The 27,517-nt window shown below is 35.5% G+C and overlaps 2 protein-coding genes across 5 annotated transcripts in view; one reads left to right on the top strand and one right to left on the bottom strand.

Annotated features, from left to right (window-relative positions):
- Klp10A (kinesin-like protein 10A) overlaps positions 1 to 24,227 on the bottom strand; it is a 72,240-nt gene extending 48,013 nt beyond the window's left edge. For 2 of the 4 annotated variants that reach the window (XM_089649205.1, XM_089649223.1), the window contains exon 1: positions 23,922 to 24,227. In XM_089649205.1, coding sequence (XP_089505331.1) covers positions 23,922 to 23,982 — 61 coding nt within the window. In that variant the 5' untranslated portion in view covers positions 23,983 to 24,227. The remainder of the gene's footprint in view (positions 1 to 23,921) is intronic. The other 2 variants (XM_089649213.1, XM_089649251.1) reach the window with 1 other exon arrangement.
- Positions 24,228 to 24,821: 594 nt separating this feature from the next.
- On the top strand, positions 24,822 to 27,075 carry JMJD6 (Bifunctional arginine demethylase and lysyl-hydroxylase PSR). Its single transcript, XM_089650965.1, has 3 exons — positions 24,822 to 24,973; positions 25,689 to 26,392; positions 26,519 to 27,075. Exons 1-3 carry the CDS (start codon positions 24,901 to 24,903, stop codon positions 26,906 to 26,908), a joined length of 1,167 nt encoding a protein of 388 aa, XP_089507091.1. The 5' UTR covers positions 24,822 to 24,900; the 3' UTR covers positions 26,909 to 27,075.
- Positions 27,076 to 27,517: the final 442 nt, after the last annotated feature.

Below are 27,517 nucleotides of genomic sequence, written 5' to 3'. Positions count from 1 at the left end.
TATGTGAAGTTTAGAAATTTAATATTTTGGGAAATTTTCGTTTAAAAAAAAATCTTACAGGAAATATGATTCTGTATTGAACTCAATTCCGTTCCTCTAATTCTCATTTTTTTTGGTCATTAATTTGTGGTTATTTTACTGTCAAAATGTATGCACAACGTAAATAGAAAATCAACCCGTAAAAAACAAAGTTTTTAGCTAACTAATTAATCAACACGTCGTTTCTCCGCAGGGGTAGGCAGTGAGGACGAACCGCCAAACAACTCGGTCTTGGCACACATTCCTGGCCCCTGTCACATTCATACACCGTCGCATGCATACTTTTCTATTATTCTATCTTTTGACATGGCAGACTGAAGTATCTGATTCATTTGATCGTGCCATGCATAGACATATGAATATTAGTAGACCTGCCCTAAGTGATTAAAAGCGTATTATCCCCACTCCCCATACCGGTTCCATTGGAGCCGGCTGGGCTCGCGTATGGCCTCAAGTGAAATTTGAAAACGTGACGTCATCATTCTTGTGCGAACTATGGTCGAGGCATCATCGGTTCATTTTACGAAATAACACGGCAAAATGTTGACTTGTGATATGAAAACTTGTAAAAATAGATGTGAAAAAGAGAATAAACCCAATTGTCGTATTACATTCCATAAGTAAGCATTATTTTACTTTATTTTAAGCTTATTCACACCGTATTATATGGATCAGTTTTAGAAACATATACTATCACATCACAATGTAGCGATTCTCAAGTGTGCTCATCGTTGTTTACTGGGGTAAGTAAATTATGAAACATTTGTAAAAGTGTCTTAACTAAATACTCTGAAACTAACTACGACTCTGCAAACAGAAGAAATTTACTTTGCCGAATTTGGACTTCGCAAATTAGTTCATAACGTGGCGAGTAATTTGCGCTCCCATGTAAAAATGTCTATTCATTCAAAAGCAGATTTTACTTTTAAGAACTAAATGGTGATATTATAATGCGAGATGCCTATTTACTGTCAGATTGATTTATTGACGAATCACAGTCAGCTTAACCCCCTTCGTTCTTCAACAGTTGATTTTACCCCTCGCCATTATCTTCTCGTCTATTAATTCCTATGTCTGTGGTGCCATGCCTTTCTCGCGCGTCCCCGACTTCTTCTACCTCACATTGTATCTTTACACTCCTTTCTTCGTTCATTCAAACCATCGCCCCAACCTTCTAAGTATGTCTTTAAAAAATTGGTTTGACTGAGGATTGTACCTTCCTTCCCAGCGACTGGAGTCAACCGCGCTAACAACCTCGCCAAATGCCGATCGGGTACGACCGACATTTATTTGTATAATAACAGCTGTAATGTCATCCAATTTCATAGAAATGCGAATATGCCCGCGTGTCGATGCATTAACGTACCAGTCTATATGCCGAGTTTCAGCTCGATCGGATGTCGGGAAGTGGGTTAATTTCATAGAAATGCGAATATGCCCGCGTGTCGATGCATTAACGTACCAGTCTATATGCCGAGTTACAGCTCGATCGGATGTCGGGAAGTGGGTTAATTTCATAGAAATGCGAATATGCCCGCGTGTCGATGCATTAACGTACCAGTCTATATGCCGAGTTACAGCTCGATCGGATGTCGGGAAGTGGGTTAATTTCATAGAAATGCGAATATGCCCGCGTGTCGATGCATTAACGTACCAGTCTATATGCCGAGTTTAAGCTCGATTGGATGTCGGGAAGTGGGTTAATTTCATAGAAATGCGAATATGCCCGCGTGTCGATGCATTAACGTACCAGTCTATATGCCGAGTTACAGCTCGATCGGATGTCGGGAAGTGGGTTAATTTCATAGAAATGCGAATATGCCCGCGTGTCGATGCATTAACGTACCAGTCTATATGCCGAGTTTAAGCTCGATTGGATGTCGGGAAGTGGGTTAATTTCATAGAAATGCGAATATGCCCGCGTGTCGATGCATTAACGTACCAGTCTATATGCCGAGTTACAGCTCGATCGGATGTCGGGAAGTGGGTTAATTTCATAGAAATGCGAATATGCCCGCGTGTCGATGCATTAACGTACCAGTCTATATGCCGAGTTTAAGCTCGATCGGATGTCGGGAAGTGGGTTAATTTCATAGAAATGCGAATATGCCCGCGTGTCGATGCATTAACGTACCAGTCTATATGCCGAGTTTAAGCTCGATTGGATGTCGGGAAGTGGGTTAATTTCATAGAAATGCGAATATGCCCGCGTGTCGATGCATTAACGTACCAGTCTATACCTATGCCGAGTTTCAGCTCGATCGGATGTCGGGAAGTGGGTTAATTTCGGCTTTCAAGATTTGCCTTCATTTATTCTCGAAATCAAAAGTGAAATTTAAATAGATGTATTTAAAAATAATGGTAATTTTGAGTGACAGACGACGGGTAGTAAAACATCGAGTTTTGGCAAAACCTTGGATGAAACAACTAGGCCTAATTACGTCAACCAACTATAAAACAGGAGGTCTATGTGGTGAACCAAGAAAAACTCTCGAACGCTGGGCTTTGGTGTAATCAAATTAGGCAAATTTTCTCCGTCAGAAGTTTCCAGGTAAATGACTTTTTTTTACTACGTTATTGTTTTATAGTAAAGAAAATATTTTTTGTTTGTATAGTAATTTCACTCATACGCTATGATATATTAAAAAGATCCATTTATTTCTTCAACTGTTTAATAAGATTGCCAAAAAGTAACTAACTACTTAACTGTTGTAGTTATCTTGTTTGCTTCCATTTCTCTGGGGCTTTGCAACGGCTCACTTTAAAGTAAGTTTTCGCTTTAACGGGCATCTCTGCACAACAACCAATCTTGGAATTTTGCCATCGTTCTTTTAAGACACGACGTTAGATAAGTTAGATAAGTTATCAGCCAATCAACAATGCGAACTCTGTCTCTTCTACACTGCCTGACATCGGATGTCGCCATTCCATTTGATTTTGAAATTGAAGGGAGAATCTTCCAGACTTTCCCCCAAGCTACTAGACTTTTAAATCACGAAACACGCTCACATCTAATCGCATTTCTTGTGTTCTTCTTTATGGTGACCGGATAAATCATCACATCTTTAAAAAATTATATAAAGTCATGGAAAGTGATAAAACAAAAACTTTATTAACTGGGTTAAGTAGGTTAGGTTAGGTTAAAAAAATTTCATCGTTTCTAGTGTCTTTATATCACTTTTTAAAAGTGTGTTGAATTGTCACTGTGTTGAGTTATCGTGGAACCCTTCTTTATATGATACCTACAGTACAAATGAATATATAATCTTCACATGATCCCAATATCTAAAAAATATTTAGAACTGAATAGATAAATGATTATTGCTCGGCTCGGCTCGGCTGTTTTCAGCAATTCAAATATTACGTTGTCATCAAATGGCCATTCAGTGTAATTTTGTTTTTTGAAACAGTTGAAAGGTCCTCGTTGTGATCAGCAGAAGAGGACAACATCATGATGTTAAGGCGAACGGCTGCGCGGCCATTTTCATACACAACTAGAATTTGGATTTGAGGCAAAAATTCCCAACTAAACTGAAAAATTATTTTTTTAATCAAAAGATACAGCCGATATCTAGTACTGATGAGAGCTATTAAATTTATTCGTGTTTTGAATTCTGATGTATAGGGCATTAAAGAATTTCGCGTGAATTTCGAAGCAATTTGGATATTTTTTGTGAGTTAATTATAATTATTAAAAAAATAATCTTCCCCTACCTACCGTTCTAATATATAGAAAAATAAAATTGAAAAAATAGTACGTATCAAAATAAGGCTTTTTTAAGTGGAAATTTTAATTTATATAAGACAAATTTGTGTGGCAACGTAAAGTACGTCTTTTAGAATTCAAGTTTTCGCCCATCGAAATTCTTTTTTTAAAATCATATTCGTATAGAAAAGACCAGATTTAAAAAAAATCATTAAATCGATTTTCTAATGGCCTATATTTTGTAATTTAAAACACAAATAAATAAAGTATTACATATCCGTACTAGACATTTGCTATACCTTTCGTTTTAAAAATATATTTTTCATTTTGGTTTAGTATTTTCGCCTCAAATCTAAATTAAAGTTTTGTATGGTAAGGGCAGTTCCTCTTAAGCTTATTAGCTATTACAATTTGATGGAAAGCTGAAACGCACCTAGAATCGGCGTTTGAGGTCAAAAAACAAAATGGCCATTTGATGACTTTGTCACAGGTGAATTAGTGCGAAAAAACTTGGTCTTATTTAAATAAAGGAAGAATACACAATTATCTCCGAGGAAGAGTACTTTTCAGCAAATATCATTTTTACAGAGAAATAAATATAGCACTCCCGCTCAATGTTAATTTATTTACACAACGCATTATTCACAAATAAGGTAGGCGACAGATTACGCTATGCGCATCATGGCTTGGCCTATTTTAGCATATCGCTCACCATTCACTACCAATGGGAACGTATGGCGAGCGATATGATGTAATACGCCAAGCCACGAAAATATAGCGTGCTTAGCGTAGTCTGTCAAAGGCCTAATGGTGTGTGACTAAAAACATGGAAGGAAAAGCGTACGTCATATTATGTTCTGTTCTTGTTTGTTCGAATACTTGATTTAACGGTGCGACTTAATGCATTTCAGATATTCTTGTTTCAGAAACATTTTGACATCAGATTTGATACGTGATGATTTTTTCGTGTCGGAAGCTTAGACTTGAAACAACGCATGTGGTTTCACTGAACTAGGTCCAGTGGACATACTTAAGATTTACTGCGTTTAGTATTGCACATAAGTTTGTTGGTAGAAACCCGACAAAAATAAAAAATGAAATTAAAACCAAATTTTATGGAGTTTCTTTCCATTCGTAAATACTCAAAATTCATTTATTATTTTAATAAATACAATTATTCACAAGGCTTTTTGCTACATGCTCGCCCGTCAGTGGGCAGCTTAATCACGCGGGGTATCGAGATGCACGCATGCAGAAACGACAGGCGTTCATGATAATAATATAGCTGTTTCACCCGTACATGCATATTCTTTGAATGGATCTCCGTTTCCGTGCTAGGCAGGCTGGTATATGTAGCTATTTCATCTATTCACACATAGTTATAGGCTGATATTTTCTTATTAATTTATTTATAAAGAGGCTTTTACATAAAAGTGATAATGATGAAGTGTACATGGGAAAATATCTGTATTATATAGGAGATGATAACAGTGTGTAGATGTAATCCATTATAAAGTAGGAACAAAATAGATCTATGAATACTTAAATATAAAACTGTGATTACAAGTGTAATGAGAATATAATGAAACTAAAAATGAAACAATATTACTAAAACGTAATAGTTACATAAAATAAAATATAAACTAGAACAATAGTACATTCAAGACAAATCACTAAAACCACATTACAAACGCTACTATAATTTGTAGGATTCAACAAAGTGCTGTTATAGATTACTCTTAATTCTATAAATATAGCAATGGTAGATGTGTTTATGCGTTTCGTTATTCGCTTTGAATCTAGAAAATGGAACGATTAGTGTGAATATAACGGGTCTTTGTATTTATGTCAATGGTCGGAAGGAGGGTATTTTGTATTCGGATCTTTTCAAGGCTTAGTCATTATTTCGTATCGTATATGAGGTAGGAGTTAGGTCATATTATATAAATATCTAGTTTAGACTGGTTTTCTAGACTCGGTGACTCGTAGCGCCGTCTCCGGGTGCATTGGAGTGATACTAGAGAATGTACTGGAATGTAACTCGATCCGTACATGTCCAGAAAAGCAACCGGTTTTAATAAATTATCAACAACATTATAACAAATACAGAAGAATCAATGAAAGTAAATAATAACAAAAGATTTAACCACACACTTTTTCATGAATGTATGGAAAAACGATCGTTGAAGTGTGACACCTCGAACAGCAAGTAAAAAAGCCACTAGAAAATCAACTTTGAAATTTGATGAATTGTTCAAATACTGCGAAATAACCCGTCCTTAGGACGGGTTGTTTCGGAGTATTTGAACAATTATTCAAATTTCATAGTTAATTTTCAAGTTCCGTGAAAGATTTTTCAAAGTTCTGTTATTATTTCAGTACTGTCAAGCAACTAGCCTATAATGATATAGTAACAGAACGTGAATAGGACTTTCACAGAACCCGAAAACGAACGTTGAAATTTGATGAATTGTTTAAATTTTCCGAAACAACTAGTCCTTCCTTAGTATTCTCCAGTCTATTTACGAAAAACAAAAGACGATTACTATGTTTTGTTTTTAAATTTATATGTAGAAATTATAAGATTTTAATACAGATCTTGTCAATTAGCATAACTTGGTGGTGGGTCGGTACACGCTGTGATAATCGAACTTGAATCTTTCTGCCCACCGGCTTATCGACTAAGTACCTCTGCACATATTTATAAACAAGCGATTTTTAAATTATTTCACTTCTTGACTTGTTCTTGACAGAATCATTGTCAGATGTTGTCAGAAACATGATTCATTCATTCAAAAGCTTAAAACACAATATTCTATTGAATAATACTTGGGGTATATAAAATTCGCAATGCGGAAAAAGAGAGGCGAGGTAGAAATTCATGGAACGCGATTATTTTCCCAGTGAAGATGATTTTGAGAAAAGCTGAGCCGGCCCTGGCTGCAACGTCTGCATGGGGCAGTAGGTGATCTGTCTGAGTCACTCAGTAAAACAGGCTGCAGTACAAGTTCATGTAGAATATTATAATACTGCGAGTTCCCCGCGCCCCTCCAAGGCCTACGGCATACCCAAAAACTGTCCAACTAATCCATGACGAGACACCGCGAGTCGCATACCTACACCACACAGCATACAACATCGTATAGAATATTATAATACAATTGACGAGACATCGCGAGTCGCATACCCACATCACACAGCTTACAGTCAGTCTGCCGTTCATAACAAAGGTACCAACCAAGGTTGAAACCGTGTCAAAATGCAAAAGCATTCTCATCAATCAAGATTCGCCAATTAAGGAATGGTGTGGAATTACTACTCCGCGTACTACCTGGTCACAGCTTAGAGGCTGGTATCGGACCTTCACAAACTGAAAAGGTGGAATTCATTCTCATGGTTTAAGATATGCAAACATAAAATGATGGGGCTTCTTTTCTCCGCGCTTGGGAACTCCCTCCAGAAGCTGGTCTTGCAACGGTCGGATGTTCTTCAAGGCCGTGGCGAACGCACTGTATACTTAAACAATTATTTTATAACGTAATAATTATTGGATTCCGATATTTAGTAGGGATTTAGACACATTCACGACCACATTTTTGACAACTCACATAGTTTTACGTGAAATATGTAAGACAGTATCGGGAAATCTTAGCATTGTATCACAATTTCGATTCGATTAACTGCGTTACTATTATTTGTTCACGGCTGATACAGTTATGTGGCGAATAGGGTCGTATTACGGAGATTGAAACGTTTTTCTGACTCACGCCATACCGTGAAAATCAACATACAAATCTATAGAAGAACGAGACGGAGACATTTAAATAAATTACAATTTACAATAGTAGTTAAGATATTTAATTAAATGTAATTTGTAACTCGTGGGTCCGTTTGTTATGCATTTGGAAAACTCTTTTCAAGGTGGTTCAATATCATTTGGTTAGATATTTAATGAGTTACTTAGAATTCCCGAGCGTTCTTTGGACTGGCATCACTGCTCACTAGCCTACTTCGATTGTCTGTGATGAATTAACAGTGAATAGTGAGTAAAGGCTACATTTTTACAGTTATTATTAAAGGTGAGTTGAATGAGAAAAGCATGTGGGAATTTTCCCATGTAATATCATACTCGTCCATACACCTACATACATATTTGATAGATACCTACACTTCTAGTACTAAAAACTACCGGAGGAAAATAATGTTTTAATTTTCATTCTTTATAAATTCGGTAAAGGTATTAGTAATTGAGATGTTTAGCAAGGCATATTGAGATTGACACAAGGAACATAACACACGTTACGTTCGATTTAAATTAAGATGCTTGGTATTCATTCAATATTATTTAAATTATGTTACCCGAACCAAAAAGTCAATAATAATAGTGTTATTAAACCTATCATCTGTAACATTCTTCCATTCTCGGAGGCCCTAAATCAACATCCACTACGTGTAAGTTGTGCCACCGCATACAGACGGAAGCACCTGGGACCAGCAGTCATTTTCTCGAGCAATGACAGCCTGTGAAAGGACGTGTCATCAATGATTTTTTTAGTGGCTTACATTGGCTTGAAGAAAACGCTCGGTGTTATTTTACTCGCAATCTGAACATGACCCTATGAGTCAGCAAGCTACCGACTTATTTCTACCTATACAATCACAGCGCTACTACATATATATGAAAAAACTAGCAAAATTGCTGGACTGCAACTGTCACGAGCGTCACTTTTGTTAAAATTCATACAAAACCTGAACGGCAAAACTTGCATCGCGCTAAAGCAGCGGTCGGGGAATTTTTTTAACCATTACCCCAAAATATTTTTGCGTAAATCGATATTACCCCTTCCCCCCATTTTGAAAAGAAGACAATCGATGTATATTTAAATAAAATTTGTTGAATTAATTTACACGGAAAATAAAAAAAAAATTACATGAAAATAGTAAGCATGTAATAGACAAACAAAATAAAATTCTCAAATTGGATCAAACAAAAATTCAGATTTTCAGGTTTCCCTTTCAGTTTTTGGAGAAATGATGTTGCTTCATGTTTGATACAATTACTTCAAAATTGGGACTTTTTGATGTAAGAGCAATTTGAATACAGTCTTCGGCGTTTAATCGATTTCTGTTCTTCGTTATTATGTTCATTAGAGTGGAAAAGCCTTGTTCACAAAGATAGGTTGTTGCAAATGGCAGCACCTTTTTTACCGCCTCCTCATGTGCAATTTTGGAAGCCTTCGTAGCTTTTGACATCCATAAAGACGACAGATTGGCTTTGCTCTCAAATATCGAAGTTCAAGTATTGTTTCTGCCAAACCCGGAGGTTCTTCTGGTATGCGGTCCGTTTGATAGATTCCCCAACCTTAACAAACGGACTGCAATCTTTAGAGCACAGGCGTCAGGTAGGTATGCTGTCCTTGTTCTATCGGTATTACAATGGAAGATGCTCTGAGGAACTAGCGTCATTGATCCCTTCAGCTCCTGTGCGTATCGGGATACACGCCAAACGCGCGCCCAACATTTGTACACGGTTGACGTTTGTCACATGAGAACGGGTCGCTTCTACGATTCGTTCTTAAGTTCAACAGCTCGGCTGTGGAACGAACTGCCGGCCTCTGTGTTTCCTCCCTCCTACAACTTGGGACTCTTCAAGACCCATGTTCACTCCTTCCTCTCCACAAAAAGACCCTCCACACAGCATCCCCAAAGATGACATAGGCCCTGAGGGAAATTATTTTCTTCAGGGCCTCCTTTTTGGAGTTAATAAAAAAAAAAAATATATATATATATATAAGCCATTTCAATCTCCCGGCTCGTACTGTCAATAATATGTTCAATAACATTATTTCATCTAAATGGAACAACTCCTCTCTTTTATTTACTGATGACTCCAAATCTCCAGACTCTCCTAACTGTGGTATGTATTAACGTTTACCATAATAATTCTAATGACATAATGTCTCATTCTATTTCAAACCAGTTTTCAATATTTTTAGCCGAGTACATGCCAATAATTGAATCTCAAATATATAATCGAAAATAATTTTGAACAATCTTTGGTTCTCTCTGACTTTCTCAGCTCCCCCCAAATTTTTAAATCCAGTGGTCTTCTTCATCCTGATGATCACTTTGTATGCTTTTTTCAGTAGCCTCCATTCAAAGCTCTGGTAAAACCGTAACTCTGATTTGGATTCGTGGATACGTTGGCATCGCGGATTACTTGGCAAAAACAAGGATCATCCAACCCTATTCTATTGTTACCCTCGTAAACCACATTCCCCTATCCGACATTTTTTTCCATCCTCAAAGATAGATTCCGCAATGTTTGGTCAGAGTATTCGCAAATTGCTGGTCAATCCAAGGGAGCCTGCTATGCCTCAATACAAAGGACTATCCCATCAAAACCGTGGTTTCAACAATTTCCCCATTTATCCAAAAAATAAATTTCTTCACTTATTCTAACGAGGATTGGACATTGTTCCATTCCTTCTCATCTTAAAAAAAAAACACTTGCCTGACTCCTTACATTGTACATTCTGTGGATGTACCAACTTTAAATCATATAAGCTTTTTATCAATATTTCTAAATGTTGCAAAGTCACATTCACACGTAACCGTGTGAAAATACTGCATGATTACACCATTTCTGGATCGATTTTAACAAATAAAGACTATGTACGTGATCTCGGGGTTTTCTTGGACTCTAAACTTACCTTTGGTAAACACGTTGATAACATTGTCACCAAAGCATCAAAAAGTCTAGGTTTTGTACTGAGAACATGCAAATTTTTCAAAAATACTAAGACATATCTGACTCTCTACAATTCACATATTCGTCCTCACCTGGAGTACTGTTCACCGGTTTGGAACCCGCGCTATATTGTTTATGTTAACAGGTTAGAAAGAGTTCAGGAACGATTTCTCAAATTCCTCAATTTTAAATCATTTAACATATACAACTCTTACGACGAAATCGAGAACCATTTTCGAATCACGAAACTACTCAACAGGAGGATTGTCGCTGATCAGATGCTCTTGTATAAAATTATTAACTCTAAAGTTGACTGCCCGGAGTTGCTGAACAAAATAAATTTCCATGCGCCAATTCGATACAGCAGACAAAATACCCTTTTCTACATTGATAGATGCAATACCAATTCCTATCAAAATGAATTTATGCAAAGGACATGTAACTACTATAATAATAAATTTGCAAATATAGACACTCATGCTGACATATTCACTGCTAGTTACTATCACTACAGAATTTCATTGTATCACATTCTAACTCATATTCACGACTGTTAAATTGATTGTACCTAATATTTTAATATTACTTGCGTGGCAACTTTTCCTTATCCCTCTCCTCCCCTTTCCCGTTCCAACCCAAGTCTATTTAAGTATAGTTATAATCACATTTATTTTATTGCTGTTTATTGTAGGCATATTACCGATTCATTGTTACGCGGATGACAGTACAGTTCATGATAGCTTTTTGTTTGACAAGCCCCCAAAGGGCACACAAACTCCAACGGCTCGGAGGGCTTTGAAGCAGAGAATGGACGGTTATCTCGAGAGTATTTCCTCCTGGGGTAAAAATAATCTCGTCGAATTTAATGTTTCAAAGACCCAATCCTGTCTGATTACGTCTAAAAGGGATCCAAATGATAATCTAGTCTCCTTCAACGGAAGCAATCTTCCGAACAGGCCTTCCATTGATATGCTTGGTGTAACTATAAGTGACCAGCTCAGGTACGGGGGCTCCATCGAAGCCAGAGTAAAGTTGGCCTCTCAGAAGCTGGGCGTACTGTACAGGGCCCGCAGATACTTTAATAGTACACAACGCTCACCCTGTACAATTCGCAAGTGCGCCCTACTGTCGAATTTGGCAGCCATCTCTGGTCTGGAGCCCCAAAATACCTGAAAAAAACCCTTGACTCTGTGCAGAAACGGGCGGTCCGTTTGATAGATTCCCCAATCTTAACAAACGGACTGCAATCTTTAGAGCACAGGCGTCAGGTAGGTATGCTGTCCTTGTTCTATCGGTATTACAATGGAAGATGCTCTGAGGAACTAGCGTCATTGATCCCTTCGGCACCGGTGCGTAGTCGGGATACACGCCAAACGCGCGCCCAACACTTGTACACAGTTGACACTTGTCACATGAGAACGGGTCGCTTCTACGATTCGTTCTTAAGTTCAACAGCTCGGCTGTGGAACGAACTGCCGGCCTCTGTGTTTCCTCCCTCCTACAACATGGGACTCTTCAAGACCCATGTTCACTCCTTCCTCTCCACAAAAAGACCCTCCACACAGCATCCCCAAAGATGACATAGGCCCTGAGGGAAATTATTTTCTTCAGGGCCTCCTGTGTGGAGTAAATATAAAAAAAAATATTATAGGTTTATCGTTTGTTGAATTTACATTCGTATTATTATTTTTCTTATTTGCTGCTTTATTCTGTTTTTTTTTTCTATTTTTATTAAATATTCTAGTTTACAGGTTAGTTTTATGTTTTTGAATATCTATCTGTGAACAATAATAATTGGTCTGTTTTTTTTGTTATCCTCTTATGTATATTGTATTATGTTCCTCAAATAAATAAATAAATTTATTTTTTGGTTGTCCCTCTCTAAACAAATATCTTATCTTCTGTCAAGCCTTATCTAAAATTACTTCCCCTCCATTCAACATCTCATCTCTTCTAAGTTTGAATAATATTCCAATCTTCAGTACAATTTTGAAATTTGCCAATATGGAACGGCCAACAGCGGACATGTCGTCGGCAGATATTGACCTGCGGTTATGAAGTCAGCTAGCAGCTGGCAGTCGGCTGCCTGGTCAGACTGTGGACGTCTGTCAATGGTCGTGGGCGACTTAAGGGTCTACTGGCTGCTGGCTTGCTTTGACTCAACAGAGCCTCTTGTAAGAATATGGTCCCGAGTTACCATTGAACGTTTACTGCTGAACTAAATATTAAAACCGAGCAGACTTGTAATATATTACGAGAATAGCAAATTCATATCTGGATACTTGACGATAGTACTGAGATAAAACGTGATGAATCAATTATATGCGAAGTTATTAATGATGGACAATAATCTAAATATTTTAATAATCTGAATATCAGAAATCTTTTTATAACACACTATTTAACAGAGTGATCTCCTACTTCCAATCGATTTATTGAAAACATTATTTATTTATTGAACGCCCGTAGGTGGGGCTTTAAAGCCCCTAGTACACGTTGGGCCAAAGCATTGGCGGGTTAGGGCCAAGATCTTTTGCTGTGTGCACGAAAACCAACAATAATCGGGTTGGCTGCTAACGCGTGCAATGTCCAATATACGCCAAATGATCCTGTACACGTTGGACCAGCCAGGGCATTGGCCCAACGCGTTAGAGTACATTAAAAAACTACTAATAAAAGCAATATTTTACGTAATGCAGAAATATAATGCATATCAGAATGTAAAACAAAGACTTATCATAATAATATTTAATATTTTGCTAATTTATATAGCGCCATTTTCGTGAAAAATCACCTAAAGGGCGCTGTTAGAAACATACGAGTACATATCAGTATCTTTAACGTCATTTTTTACGCAGAACGGAGAGGTTTTGAATATATCTGTATATAAGGTCTATATCATGTACTATTACATAACTTATAAACTCTTTTTTTAATTTTTGGATTAACTTAGTAAGTAAAACCTCAAATTGTAATATTTATTTATTGAAGACAATATTAGCGATTCCTAAATAAAAAATTGAAACAGAAAAAGATACGGTCACATCTAGAACTCGAACCGAGGATTCTTGCCTTGGCGGTGTACCGCTCTAACTTCTCTTTCAAATTTTTGTTTAGGAATCGCTAATATTGTCTTCAATAATTAAAAATTATAAACTAGCAATTGAAAAAATCATTAATCAGAATGAATTTTTAAGTTTTCTGAAAATTATTTCCATTAGGTACACTAATTCAATCTAATAAATTTTAATCGATTATTTCGAAACGGATATCGATTATGCCAATCGCTGGTATGAATATTCAAGGCAAGATATATATGGTAATGTTTACCCCTAATTTAATATAAAATGATTCTCAACTAGCTGACGAGTACCGGGCGTTGCTTGAAGACTTTTCTCTACTTTCTATAAATATAATATGTATGTATTATAACCTTCAGAAGAAATTCTCAAAATGATAGTGAAACCCCTATCAAAATCCGTCGCCTAGTTTGAAAAACTAAGCACACCAACAGACAAACGCGGATAACGACTTTATTTTATACTATTTAGAGATTAGATATAAAGGCTAAGGAATTATAATGTCATTATATTATTATTCACAGCATTGACCACTTAATGCTTTTGAACGAGCGGTGTTCGCGGACGGCGCGTGTATCGTACCGCGACAACCCGAACACTGCTCGCTTCTTTCGACTTGTATAAACAAACGAACTGCGCTCGCCAGATTTTTTATTATTTATTATAGTTAGTCTTGTTTTATTTTTTTGAATATGGTTTATTTTTTTAACATTTTTTATTGCTTCTGTTTTTTTTTTTTTTTGAACTGGTCAATTTTAAATTATGTTATCTCTTTATAAAAAATAAAATAACCTGATGTTTTAAGTTTCATTTTTGTTAAAAAAAAACGAGTATTAAGTGGCTAATACAGAAGATAGTACAAATATTTTGACATAAAAACTTATTGATTTCCCAATGGTAATCAAATGCTTATGGGATAGCGAATAATCAATAGAGAATCCTTCTGCCAATCAGAATATTAGTGACCTTATATATATTATTATTATCTATACCCAAAATACGACCTAATTTTAAGTCATAAGAAAGTCCCTAAGCTCCCGGAAAACATAAACATCAGATTTATTTCGAGCTAACTAATTTAAGTGCTTTAATGAAAATATCATGACAATCTGGCTGAGAAATTGACAGTACATTTTTATTGAAAGGGTCAAGAAGGTATTACATTACATACACATAAACAGAGATTAACTTTTGTTTTCAAACAATACGAGTAACTACAAAACACCTTTGGTAAACCTGTACGCGCAATCTCCGCAGTAAATCAAAAAAAGGAAAATAACACGTCCGACGTCAAACTGGCCGCTCTGTGAAAAATCGATGTTCTCGGAAAAATTAAACTTTTTTCGAGTATTGTTGTTTGTAATCTACACTTTCTAATCGATCACGGTCAAACTTAAGGGAAACTATTTTGCGGCCCCCTAGAAAAGTTATGTAGGAAAAAAGATTTTAGATTGGTTAAAAAAAAAATCCATTAATTCCTTAGAACGATATAGCATGATATAATGATTTAAAATGGTAATTGAACGATAATGTTAACATAAGCATTACACCCGCGATGGCGAAAGGGTTCCCTTCAGCCCACTGTGCGTCGCAAAGCATTATGTAAATATGAATTAGTAATACTGTCATAAAAATCAATTAAGGTTGTGTTGATTAATACGTTCTGTCTGATGAGGATGCCACTGACTCAAAAAGAAAGGTTCAACGTGAGTTTAGGGCGAGATATCATGTCGGATTTTATGTCCCGGATAATTTCGCGCGAGGCCGCCAACACAGGCTTTTGATTCTTCCTAGGTGCAGAACTAACTTACCAATGGTGATGCCCTTGGGAAGAATCACTAGGTTAATTAACTGCCTCGCAGGAAATGTGGATATTTTCCACATGTCCTACAACGTATTTAAACGTGAAATATTATTATTCAATACTTAAAATTGTAAATCTAAATTTGAAACTTTTTTCTTTGTCCCACTTGTAAATGTACCTATTTGTTATTCAATTTTTTGTAAATGTTAATTATCGATATTGCAATGTTCTGGTTCATACTGTTTTTGCAAATAAACAATAAATAAATGTCTTATTTATTAATTAACGCCCCTTTTCGGGCTTTTACATATTATGGATCTTTTTTTATAAATCATAGAGGAAAAAAACGAACAGACTAGGATGGAAATTTAAGTTATCTTATTGAAAATAATAATTTTCAGATGTATAATGTTTACTCGTAATAACATCGACAACGCTCTACGAAAATATTTATTTCGAGATATAATTTCATCTCGGTATTTTAAATTTGTTACTGTATTATTTGTGGCCAACCGGTTATATATAAAATAACAAACTGGTTTAGAGTGTACTCCACGAAACGAACCCTCGTTCAAGTATGTACATAATATTGTTTACTGGCAACTCGAATTCACAGGGAAGACATTTAAAAAATAATTAATCCTTATGAACCTTTATACTGAGTGGCTTGGATTGATCACTGCTTCTTTCAGAGGCAAATACAACAAGGGGTATCGTCGCCAAGAATAATGGTGCTGCCACACGCAAAGCTCACATCAACAGATAATATAAAGCACAATAGCGCTCGCCATACAATCCCATACAGACCCGACACACGTAAAAAGATAACGCGCTATAAGTGTGGTTCTGAACTTCGCTAACCGAATTTATTTTACGTAACCGCTCCCGACGCGATATTTGAAAAGTTATGCGTCCCCCTCTCCGCCGTAAAAATGAGAGGGGGTCATTTTAATTACGGAGCTACCAACTAAGTTCCGTGCTCCCTTTGACAGCCATGACATAAGCAGCCTAATAATGCATTTCTTATTTATTATGTTAGCTCATATCGTCATGTGTGCTAGTAAATTTAGAAACATAAAAAAAAACTTTATTTGGCAAACATACTTCACATATATTTAAAATATAAATATAATCAATATTTGAATTTGAAGTAAAGAAATTTTCGCCCTTTCAAAATTAATCATATTTTTAACTCAGTATGTTTATATGGTAATATCATTCGGTTTTTTGATAAAGTTGGACGGCCTGATACCTACATAGAGAAGCTTCTAGTTTGTTCGTTTGTTGATTGTTTTCAATTGTTTTCCTGGGTAATCTGGTTTGCTCTCGTCAGCTCTCGTGCTCTCTTCTCATTCCCTGCCCTGGTGTTGGTCCTTGCCGCCTTTGCCTTCGACATTTTTGGAAATCGACTTGAGCTTATTTTACAATAATTTATTATATGCCGCTTTCGTCGATCGGCGTGCGAACTGCGAATTTCCTGATTCGACGGAGAGGTTATGTGAAAATGCGCTATATACGCGCAGATTGTTTAAAATCTAAAAAGTTTATAAATAGCATTTATAATTATATAGTTGGCGGCATCATCATCTGAGGATGAGCTGTCCAACAGATCCAGCAATAGGCGACAAGTATCATCCATTTCGAAAACGTGCTCAAGCTGTCAGTAAGTAAAGTTGTCACTTTGACAGATGAAATTATGTTCCTCGGCCGCTCTCGAATTCAACTGACCCCCTCTCCTACCATAGGAAGAAATATTTGATAGCGTCGTGTGTCGGTAGAAAAGATGATGCGCTGTACATTAACTTTTGATGTGAGCTTTGCGTCTGGCAGCACCATGAAGGTTAATCGATACCTATTATAATAGTAGGAACGGTATAGTATATCGAATGGTGACGCATGGTGTCATGTTATGTCTCTTCTCCGTCTAGTACTGTTCGCCGAACGTCTTGTTATCACAAACCCACGACACGTTCGGCGCACAGGCAAACCATTGACGATGGATAATATTACTTTAATAAAATATTGTGGAGTTAAGATCGACAAGAAAGAATAACAAAGTAGGATTTTACTCCAGTATGATTATTTATTCCAAAGTTTACATAGATGTGTGCAATATAATAATACGTATAAACGGGACAAAAATTCCGCGAGCCGAGCCATGGATTATGGGAAAGGAACGTCGCGGAATGCCGCTTACAGTTGCTTTGTTCCTTTCCCGTAATTCGGCTAATAACTCGGCTCGCGGAAATCTTCTTATGTTTATACGCACCCTCTATGTTCCATAATGTTGTGCACAAGTACAGTAACATCAATGTAGTTTATAATTTTATTGCATTTAATAAATTATGTACGACTAGGTATAATTCCTTAAAATACAGTTTGGCATTTTACAGAACTGAATGTATGATTTTGGCGAGCTAGAGAAGTGGAAAGTCATTTTCTGCGAGGAATTTTAAGCACGAGGAATGACTAATAAAATAAGCATAGCTATTTCCTTCCCACTATTTCCTGCCAATGTATTGTAAATGATTATTGCCAGGATCAGACAATGACAGATTGTCCCAAGAAACGTCGAGCATATATCATAAATTCGTAAGCGGCAAAGTGCACTACAAATCAATATAATTAAGCATACGGCAAAGTGCAATTCATCTCAATATAATTCATTGTGCGACAAAGTGCACTACTTCTCAATACAATTAAGCATACGGCAAAGTGCAATACATCTCAATATAATTCATTGTGTGACAAAGTGCACTACAAATCAATATAATTCAGCATGCGGTAAAGTGCACTACATCTCAATATAATTCAGCATACGGCAAAGTGCACTACATCTCAATATAATTCAGCATGCGGCAAAGTGCAATACATCTCAATATAATTCATTGTGCGACAAAGTGCACTACAAATCAATATAATTCAGCATGCGGTAAAGTGCACAACATCTCAATATAATTCAGCGCAACATGCGACACTATCTTTTCTGAAAAAGCAACAAACCAGTATTTCACCGTGAAGCGATACGAAGCAATAATTTATTCAAGACCGAGGCACGCTGTAGTTTATCGTATCCTTGGTTGCCGAACTACCAAATATGTCTCGAAATGAATTTTCTCGGGCGATAATGACCCTTTTATTTTATTTTAAGGTGATCTCATGTGACAAAAAAAAAACATTTAAGTATTAGATTGGACAGCCTCCGCTGCATGGTGCATCGACGTCGGATGACACTAGGCGAGGAATAAAATAAAACTAAATAAGCCAAATGCGGAACTCCAAAGCTTCAAATATCAATCTGAGTATTCAAAGGGATCGGGCGCCAAAAATATAACAACCAAATTAACTTCGGGAGAGTAGTTAACGGCGCGTTCGTGGCAAACATCAAAACATCGAAAACATATACCTACAACTTTGGAGCATAATGCGTGCATCCACCGGTAGAATAAAAAGCAGTCTAATTAAATACTAATCTATATAAGCAACTAATATAATATTATTATTATTATGTACCTACAGAAAATATATTCTTTGACGTTAATGTTCAATAATAACTTGGTTGTTCAAGTCTAGGAAAATAATATGATTTTTTTGATCTCGTCTAAAATCGTCCACAAAGCGGTGCCCCTCCTCGAGTCAAGAGTTTTTACGATTGAATTATGCTAAATATCCGATTGTTGACCTTGTGTGGTCTTGGCTAGTTTCTAAATCAGTGCTAAGCGTTAAGTAATAAGTTAGAGATACTCAAGATAACAAACAAAATACGATTATTCATTAACCTACTTTCGTGCAAAAATCACCCAAATTGTGCAAATTATATTCAATTTAATTCAGCTACCTATGTAAATTTAAACAAAACTGAGTTGTTTGTGTATTATTTTTTATTATTAATGATCTAATCTAATACTTCGCAGACTATTTGCATAAAGTTGCACGTCTAACCCACAGTTAAACGGCGATAAACTGACTCTCGAAATAACATTCATGTTAGGTTTATCGACTCCAGTTCGAAAAATCAATAGCAATGGGAACTTATTCAAAGAATTCGTGTGACATTTTGGTTTGCTAATAATAGACCAAACCTTCTGGCTGAAGTAGGTACCACAACCGGTGCAGCTCAACGGAATACATAATAATTATATTGACGATCATTTTGCTTCATGGCAATTTGGGCAGATACCGGAGTAATTGGTTGTTTGATTTCTGTTAAACTATTGACCGCGTCACAATCAAACGAAATCATTGCAATTTCTAACAAATCGGGTATCGAAGCTGACGCGATGTGCGGAGCGCAGCCCACGGCCGGCAGGGCTGTAGTCGGATGAGATTAATTTTCTTTTTGATCAAGGAAATTAATTTACTGTAACAATGGGATAATATGTGACAATTTTAATAAACAAATAAAAGGCTATCGATATAATCTTAATATATAGCCTCATATATGTGTACGAAGTAATGGCGTGTAAAGTTATATTGTGTAAAACGCATAATATAATTTGATTCGTCGATTTTTTTATCTGCTTTTAATAATTATATGAAAGCTTATTTGATCATAATAATCGGATAATTTGAATAGCACTATTTATGAAAAATCTCTTCAAGGGAGCTGTGATTATGACGCGATATATCCTGCAGAATACTAAATACTGCAAGAGAAGAGATGAATATGAATAGTAGGTGCTAAGTGAACATACGGTAGGTACCAACATGACACGCGAACTGAATAAATTCAAAACAATAACATTTATTATAATTTGTCACACTGTTGCTAACAACTACGAAAACTCATTGGAAAAGGAAGTTTTGTCAAAATTAAAAAAAAAGTAAGGGAATATAAGAGAAATAATGTTATTGGTTTAGAAATAAGGTGAATTCGGACACAGTGAATGATGATACTAATTAACTAACATACAGTTATGAATACCTACGGATATATTAGTAGGTTCATACATATCATATAATTATGTATATCGATGATGAAACTTGTTAAATTTGCATTATTATTTTCTGCCAGTTCCTACATAAATCGCACACAATATGAAAACGAGAATGAAAGGACACGGAGTGCGGTGTAGGAAGGAGTGCGGCGGAATGCACCCCTGTGGCCTTGCCAGGTCCTCTCTGAGAGAGCCTTATATGGAGTACTACCTCGGCCCGGGCCGCCCACGTCACGCCAGTCTGAGAGCTGAGACCTGCGGTACCTAACCCATACCTCCTCTACCGACTCTAGTCCTCTACTCGCCGGACCACCAAGGCCCAGAGCTGAGAGGAGGTGAACACCGAGCAGCTGGGGTACCACCTCCTCCAAGGCCCGAAGCCAACCAACACTAGATAGGTACCTACATAGTCTAACTTCCGAAGGCTCGGCTGCAGTGCTCTGCGATAACATAATACGTTATTACACAACCAGCTCCGGTGCCGTCAGACAGCAAAGCTGTTTGACTGGTGCCTGGTAATAATGATTCAGTCAACTGTCGCCGATGTCGTTTTGGAATTCCGACGAAACAGTCATCGCGTGAGGCGAATTAACGCGCCAAATTTAACCATCAACATTTCCGTGTATTTTTACTCCGAGAAAAAATACCTACGTATATTATTTAGTGGATTCGGGGAATTAGAAGATTCATGCAGTAAATTTCCAAGCATATGATAAACATTATTACTTTAGTTATTATATTAAATATAATAACATTTGGCGTACGCCACTGCCAAACCATAACTGCAGTGTGTTCTGCAATTTCGTCATGACCACCCGCAACATAATTCGCCTAGATTAAATCATCTGCTGGGAAAATAGGATGGCTTGACTTTTTCAACAAGAAATTAATGCATATATATAACAAAAGTATTATATGTAGTGACCAGAAATACAAGACAAAACGCTAAATTTTTCTGCGACAATTTAAAAACAAACTGTCAGGCTCGCGCACCTATAAACCGACTGCATAATTTTGGCAATTGATTTGGGAATGTTGTCGACGTATTTCGTATTAGTGATGAAACGAATTCTTTATAAATACTTTGCTAAAATGTACGAGTTTACCATTCCGTAGTGAATACCAATACATTTTTTCTGTGTTGTTCCTTTTTTTAATATATTTTATATAATTAAACTCAATATTATGGAAGTATTGCAGAAGAACCTTGACAGATTATTTATTTACGCCCTAGTGAGCTTATGACATTAATGTTAGTAATACGATTGTGCTAACTATTTGTTGCAAAATAAAAAATAATAATATAAGTATATATTTAAATAATAATTGATGATTTTAAAATCATAAATAATCTGTCAAGGTTCTTCTACTATACTTCCATAATATAGATTTTTATATGTACTTGCATAAACAATAATGTCAAGTTGTCGATTAATTTTAAATAATTTAATTAAAAAATATATACCTATATATTTTAGTTCGAAATTATAGTAATATAACAAATAAAAAAATTATTATCATGCATTTATATAAGCTATGAAACACATAAAATATAATAAAATATTTATTTTTTCAATACATTAGGTATATCCTTAGTTAAGTGGGATAAGATTTAGAATTTCAATGGCAAACACGGGAAGTTGTGCAAACGATAAGATAATGGAGATAAGTTTAATCAAGAAGACGCCTAAAATGATAATAAAAAACGTAAATTAATTTCGAAATGCATGCGTAGTTTAAAATAAAATTAGGTACATAAAATAATGTACTGTTAAATGGAAGAGTTATTCAAAGGCGATGCACTACGTCGTGTAATATTTTAAATCGAGCCACTATCAATAACACCCCTTACGTAGATGGCGATAAGGTTTAAATTCCCGTTTAACACCATCCGCCTGTTTTGATTTATGCAAGAAAAAAACATGGCCAAAAAGTGCCATTTATTTTATTTTGTGGATAAATATTTAATTTTTTTCCGATCATTTTATAAACAACTTAATTTGCAACATTATAAAATAAAATCTTAACAGAGAATGGGTTCGTAAGTAGGAGATTTTGAACTTTAAAGCAGTTTCATAGGCCTTATACATTATTTTTTTCTGGGCTTATAAAAAGACTTATCTAAAAAATACTCGATTATTTTAAAGGCCAAGATGTATTCTACTCGCAGTATTTAATTAAACCAAATTTTCAAACCAAAAACACATGATTTTGCATTACTACGTAGTGCATCGCCTTAAGATTGTTTAATTGTAAATTTAATTTTGAATATAACCAATTGGAAAAAAACTTAATTACCTTTATGTGTAGAGAAATCATAGTATGCAAAATGGCAGATCAAACACAACAAAACAGTGCACAATATTTTCTAGATTAATTTAACTATTTTTCTTAAAACCATGTACGTTTTTTAACTTGCACAAAAATGGATTAATGCGTCGCAACGCAATAATGTTTTATATGATGTAGCGACAAACATAGTACATACCTCAATTCCCTTTGGAAAAGCTCAAATGGATATATTTTATTTATTATTTACCAAAATAAAATAGACGCTCACAGAAACCATTTAAAAGAAATACATAAATGAAATAAAAGTAATGAACCATCTCAGGGATAGGCATAGAGGATGGAACGCCACATAACTCTGTCATGGCGTACACGTCTTGCTTCTTTCGCACTCATAGGTACATACTCTTCTGTTATTCTGACTTTTAACATGACCTGACTGAAGTCATTCTGATTTGATGGTGAATCAAATACTTCATGTCTTCCTCGGGCAACCCTGATTTCTTCTACCATTCACTTTTAAGTCATATATTATTATTCTCCTTCCACTCTTTTCATAATAATAAAGAATATATATTATTGTGAGTTAAATAGTGTCAATAATTATTGTAATATTGTAAAAAAAATCAAAAATATTATCATTAGTCTAAAAACAAAACACATCTACCCACCATTCAATGGAGTTTTTAAGACAGGTTAAATATTTAAAAATTGAGAGGCGTCAAGCATAACAATTTGGAAGTTCTGATTCTTGAAAGCAATGCTCGTCATAGAACACAAAGTGAACTAAGTATTTATTTAAGATTATTGTCACATTGCATTAAATTTGAGAAAATGACAGTTTACAAAATACTAATGGTTGCATGTTGCATACCTAAATTTCGCCCAAAAATATATATACATTTGTTTTTTAATATTGAGTAAATAGAAAGTAGTTTAAATTTTTTTGTGGAATCCTGCAATAAATTAAGACGTTTGAAAGAGAAATCGAATTGTTTTTTTCAATGAAAAATCTCAATTTTGGTAGCGAATCAGAGTGTGTATTTTCAAGTCGTCAAATTAACAAAAAATAAAATATATTGCTGTTCAGGAACAACTCCAATGGCTTAAACCTTTGTAAAGTATAGAACGATTATTTATACGATTAGCAAATGAAATCGAGTATGGGGGTGGTTTTGAAAAGGTCTCGGCCATGTACAATATTTGGGTGCCTAGTTTAGTAAATCAGTAAAGTAATAAAGACATGTTTTTGAAAAACCTCCCACATTCAACTAAGTTACTTCTTTTAGTAAAAATCAAATGCTCTAGCACTCACCATCTGTGCGTCTGATATTAACATTTGTGCCAGACTCTATAAGATTAATCATCCCGTCCATTTCGATCACAAATAAACACTTTTTAGTTGGTTAATCACTTGAGACATTCAAACGTTGGATTGTAACAAATTATATCGCGATTACATGTATTTACAAAATGTTTTATGAGAAACCGGCCGAAACTGTCTTATAAAATTTTCAATACGCAAACTGACAGTTGAACTGTGCCATTAGCATCCGACTTCAGGCTGGAACAGTGTTTAAAATTTATTTACTACTGAAGTCAAAACATTATCTGTACATGAGCAACTACTTTATTAGGAACAATATTATAATATAAGTTTTTTAAATTAGTATTTTATCTCGAATCAATAATTTTGCACGCATTCGAGCAGCAATATTAATTGAGTAAAAAAAATATGTTCTTTTGTGGCTGTCTTTTCGCCGTAAATAATTGAATCGACAACGGACGAGTCGTATGGTAAGTAAAAGGCTTCACATAAAAGAGCTATAAAATAATGTCATCAAAGTTTTTTTCTACGTAGTGTTGATAAATGCATTTATTATTTTGCAAAAGAATGCCTTGATTGTATTGAACGCGTAAAAATAATTACACAGTAGAACTTGTTCACAAATAAACTATTTTTCTGTAAATTATACAATAATATTATTGAACGTATAAAAGAAAAACTGTAAAAACGTATGTATTTCCGCTATATGGGAATCATAGAGATTTTTGGAGTTATATCCTCTGTTAATATTAAGAAGCATTTTTTAAGATCTTCCGAAACTGTACTTACCTTAAATTAAGCTGATACGTGGGTCATGTGTGGGATACTTTATGCATAGAAAAATAATAATCATAGACAATCTGTCACATAGTCATGTCTGATATCGTTTTGGTAGCTGTCAACCTGTGGCTGAGCTGTTGATTGTGTCGTCCCGAGTCTCAATTATTTGCTTTGTACGCAAAGTACCATGCAAAACGATATAAAATTGAGCCATAAAGCTAGAAAACGAATCAAAGATGTGAAGCGCAAAGCCAGACCGGGTAAATATTAACGAATTTTGATGCATTCTAGTCTGCATCGTTTTTTTGCCGAAGACCTTGCCCCTTTCCTTAATTGTTTGAACGTCTAATAATGTCACTCATCCGTACACATTAGTAATTAGTCTTATTTCACCACCGATAATAATGTATTTATGAATTAAGATACTCATTTACCAACATTCGGTAGCATATTATTGGCAAGAATAGGCAGGGAAAATGTCTTCATTAAAACGACTTCTTGCAATGTGCTACCGAGGTAGCCGACCGTTGATTTCGAAATTATTAATTCTATAAGTAATTTATTAGTTTTTGGTTTTCTGCAGTCGTCTGTTGGATTCTATAAAAATATGTTATAATGTTCTTTTAATCCTTTATTTTAACATGTCAATTTTTTCAACATAATTAGATGCCATCTAACGGTACCCCTTGGCGGCTTGTACTCAGACAGTGAAACAATCTGAAAATATTTGGCTAACTGATGTTATACAATTATTGTTGTTAGCTTTCTACCAAGTTGACCATTAAATCAATACCTGTTAAACCATTGAGAAAGTATTAAAACAGGACTGGATAGCTGCATAAAATTAATACATTGGGTTATTTTAACTATTTTTGTCTTGAAATCAATTTTGTTTCCAATGACTCATCAATTCTTTTGTCTGCTTTTGGCATATCATAATGTTAATTTTCATCTTTTCTGATATTTTTCTTTCAGAACTGCATGATAAAGCTTCCTGGTCAATTCTCGGCTATAGGAATAAATTTGATGAATTCAAGAACTTTACTGACAATGTTGATCGTATTGACATCAACCAAGTCAGCCCTGAAGAGTTCATTGACAAATATGAAAAAGTGTATAAACCGGTGGTGATCACCGGGGTCCAAACCGATTGGAAGGCGAATCATAAATGGACCCAAGAAAGACTTGCTAAGAAGTACAGAAATCAAAAATTTAAGTGTGGTGAAGATAATGAAGGGTATAGTGTTAAAATGAAAATGAAGTATTATGTGGAATACATGAAGAGTTCTGTGGATGACAGTCCACTATATATATTCGATAGCAGCTTCGGAGAGCACCCTAGAAGAAAAAAGCTGTTGGCTGATTATGATATTCCATTATATTTTCGGGATGATTTATTTAAATTCTGCGGAGAAGAGCGCCGACCCCCTTATCGCTGGTTTGTGATGGGTCCACAGAGATCTGGCACCGGTATTCACATTGATCCCCTGGGAACGAGTGCATGGAATGCTCTAGTGTTCGGCCACAAGCGATGGTGCTTGTTCCCCACCAACACTCCGCGTGAATTGATCAAAGTGGCCGGCTCTATGGGCGGCAAGCAACGAGATGAAGCCATCACTTGGTTCAGCCTAATATATCCTAAAACTAAATTGCCTTCATGGCCTAGCGAATATAAACCTGTAAGTGTTCAAAATATTTTTGAAACCACTCAAATTTTGGTTGTAACGAATGCAATATGTATTAAACCATTGCCATTGTTTTGTTTTTTTTTTGTAGTTTTTAATGTTTTTTCAATTATGTTTCAGGTGGAAATCCTGCAAAAGCCTGGTGAAACTGTATTTGTTCCGGGAGGTTGGTGGCACGTTGTCGTAAACCTCGATGACACGGTCGCCGTTACTCAAAACTTCTGCAGTCGAACAAACTTTCCTGTGGTATGGCATAAAACTGTGCGAGGCCGACCGAAGTTGTCTAGAAAATGGTTAAAGGTGCTTGAAGCTACTGACAAGGATCTGTCTGTAGTAGCTGCCAATATAGATATAAATGAAGGGACAGGAGTGGCTTCTGACAGCTCCAGCAATAGTAGCTCATCGAGTAGCAGCGATAGTGAGAGCTCCTCCCACAGCTCCAGTGGGGATGATAGCGGGCAAGAGAGTATAACTGCTCACAAGAAGAAGCGAAGGAAGAAAATGGCTTAAGTTGCCTTTACCGCATGCCTTATTTGTCATGGGATTAATGTCTGATATTAGATTTTAATAGGGAACTTATAGACTTGACTACAACTGTTACATATTATGTATGAGTAAATAAGTATTACAGTAATCAATTTTTGTACACCAAACTTTCAATAAAGTATTTTACGTATATTAATCATGTACTAGACTTTTAATTAAACACAAATAACTCCAAAATAATTACGAACCTAAATTTAGTTAATAGAGTAAAGGCAACTATATAATATTCCAAAATACATTATTAATTGGTTGTGATGATGTCTGTGGTCGGGAGAATAGTAATCTGGTTCAGTTTAAGATAGTGATGCAGCCTCTTTGTAACATAAAGCCAAAATCAAATTAATATTATGTCAACTACTCAATATTCTTAAGTAAGTTACATATTCATTTTGATTTGATACACAGTTTATACAGAATTTAATTCCACATAATATTGATAGTTGCTTGAGGCCAGAGATGTGCTTTATTTCAAATAAATCCATTTCAAATGGAAATACAAAATGGGTATTTTGCATTTTAAATGCTTTTCTAAAAACCATTTTGCATTTTAAATGCTTTTCTCAATGCATTTTC

This window comes from Hesperophylax consimilis, chromosome 3 (genome assembly GCF_061612785.1).
Source record: "Hesperophylax consimilis isolate HC1 chromosome 3, BYU_Hcon_1.0, whole genome shotgun sequence".
Lineage (NCBI taxonomy): Eukaryota > Metazoa > Arthropoda > Insecta > Trichoptera > Limnephilidae > Hesperophylax > Hesperophylax consimilis.
This window is presented reverse-complemented; position numbering and strand designations above follow the sequence as displayed.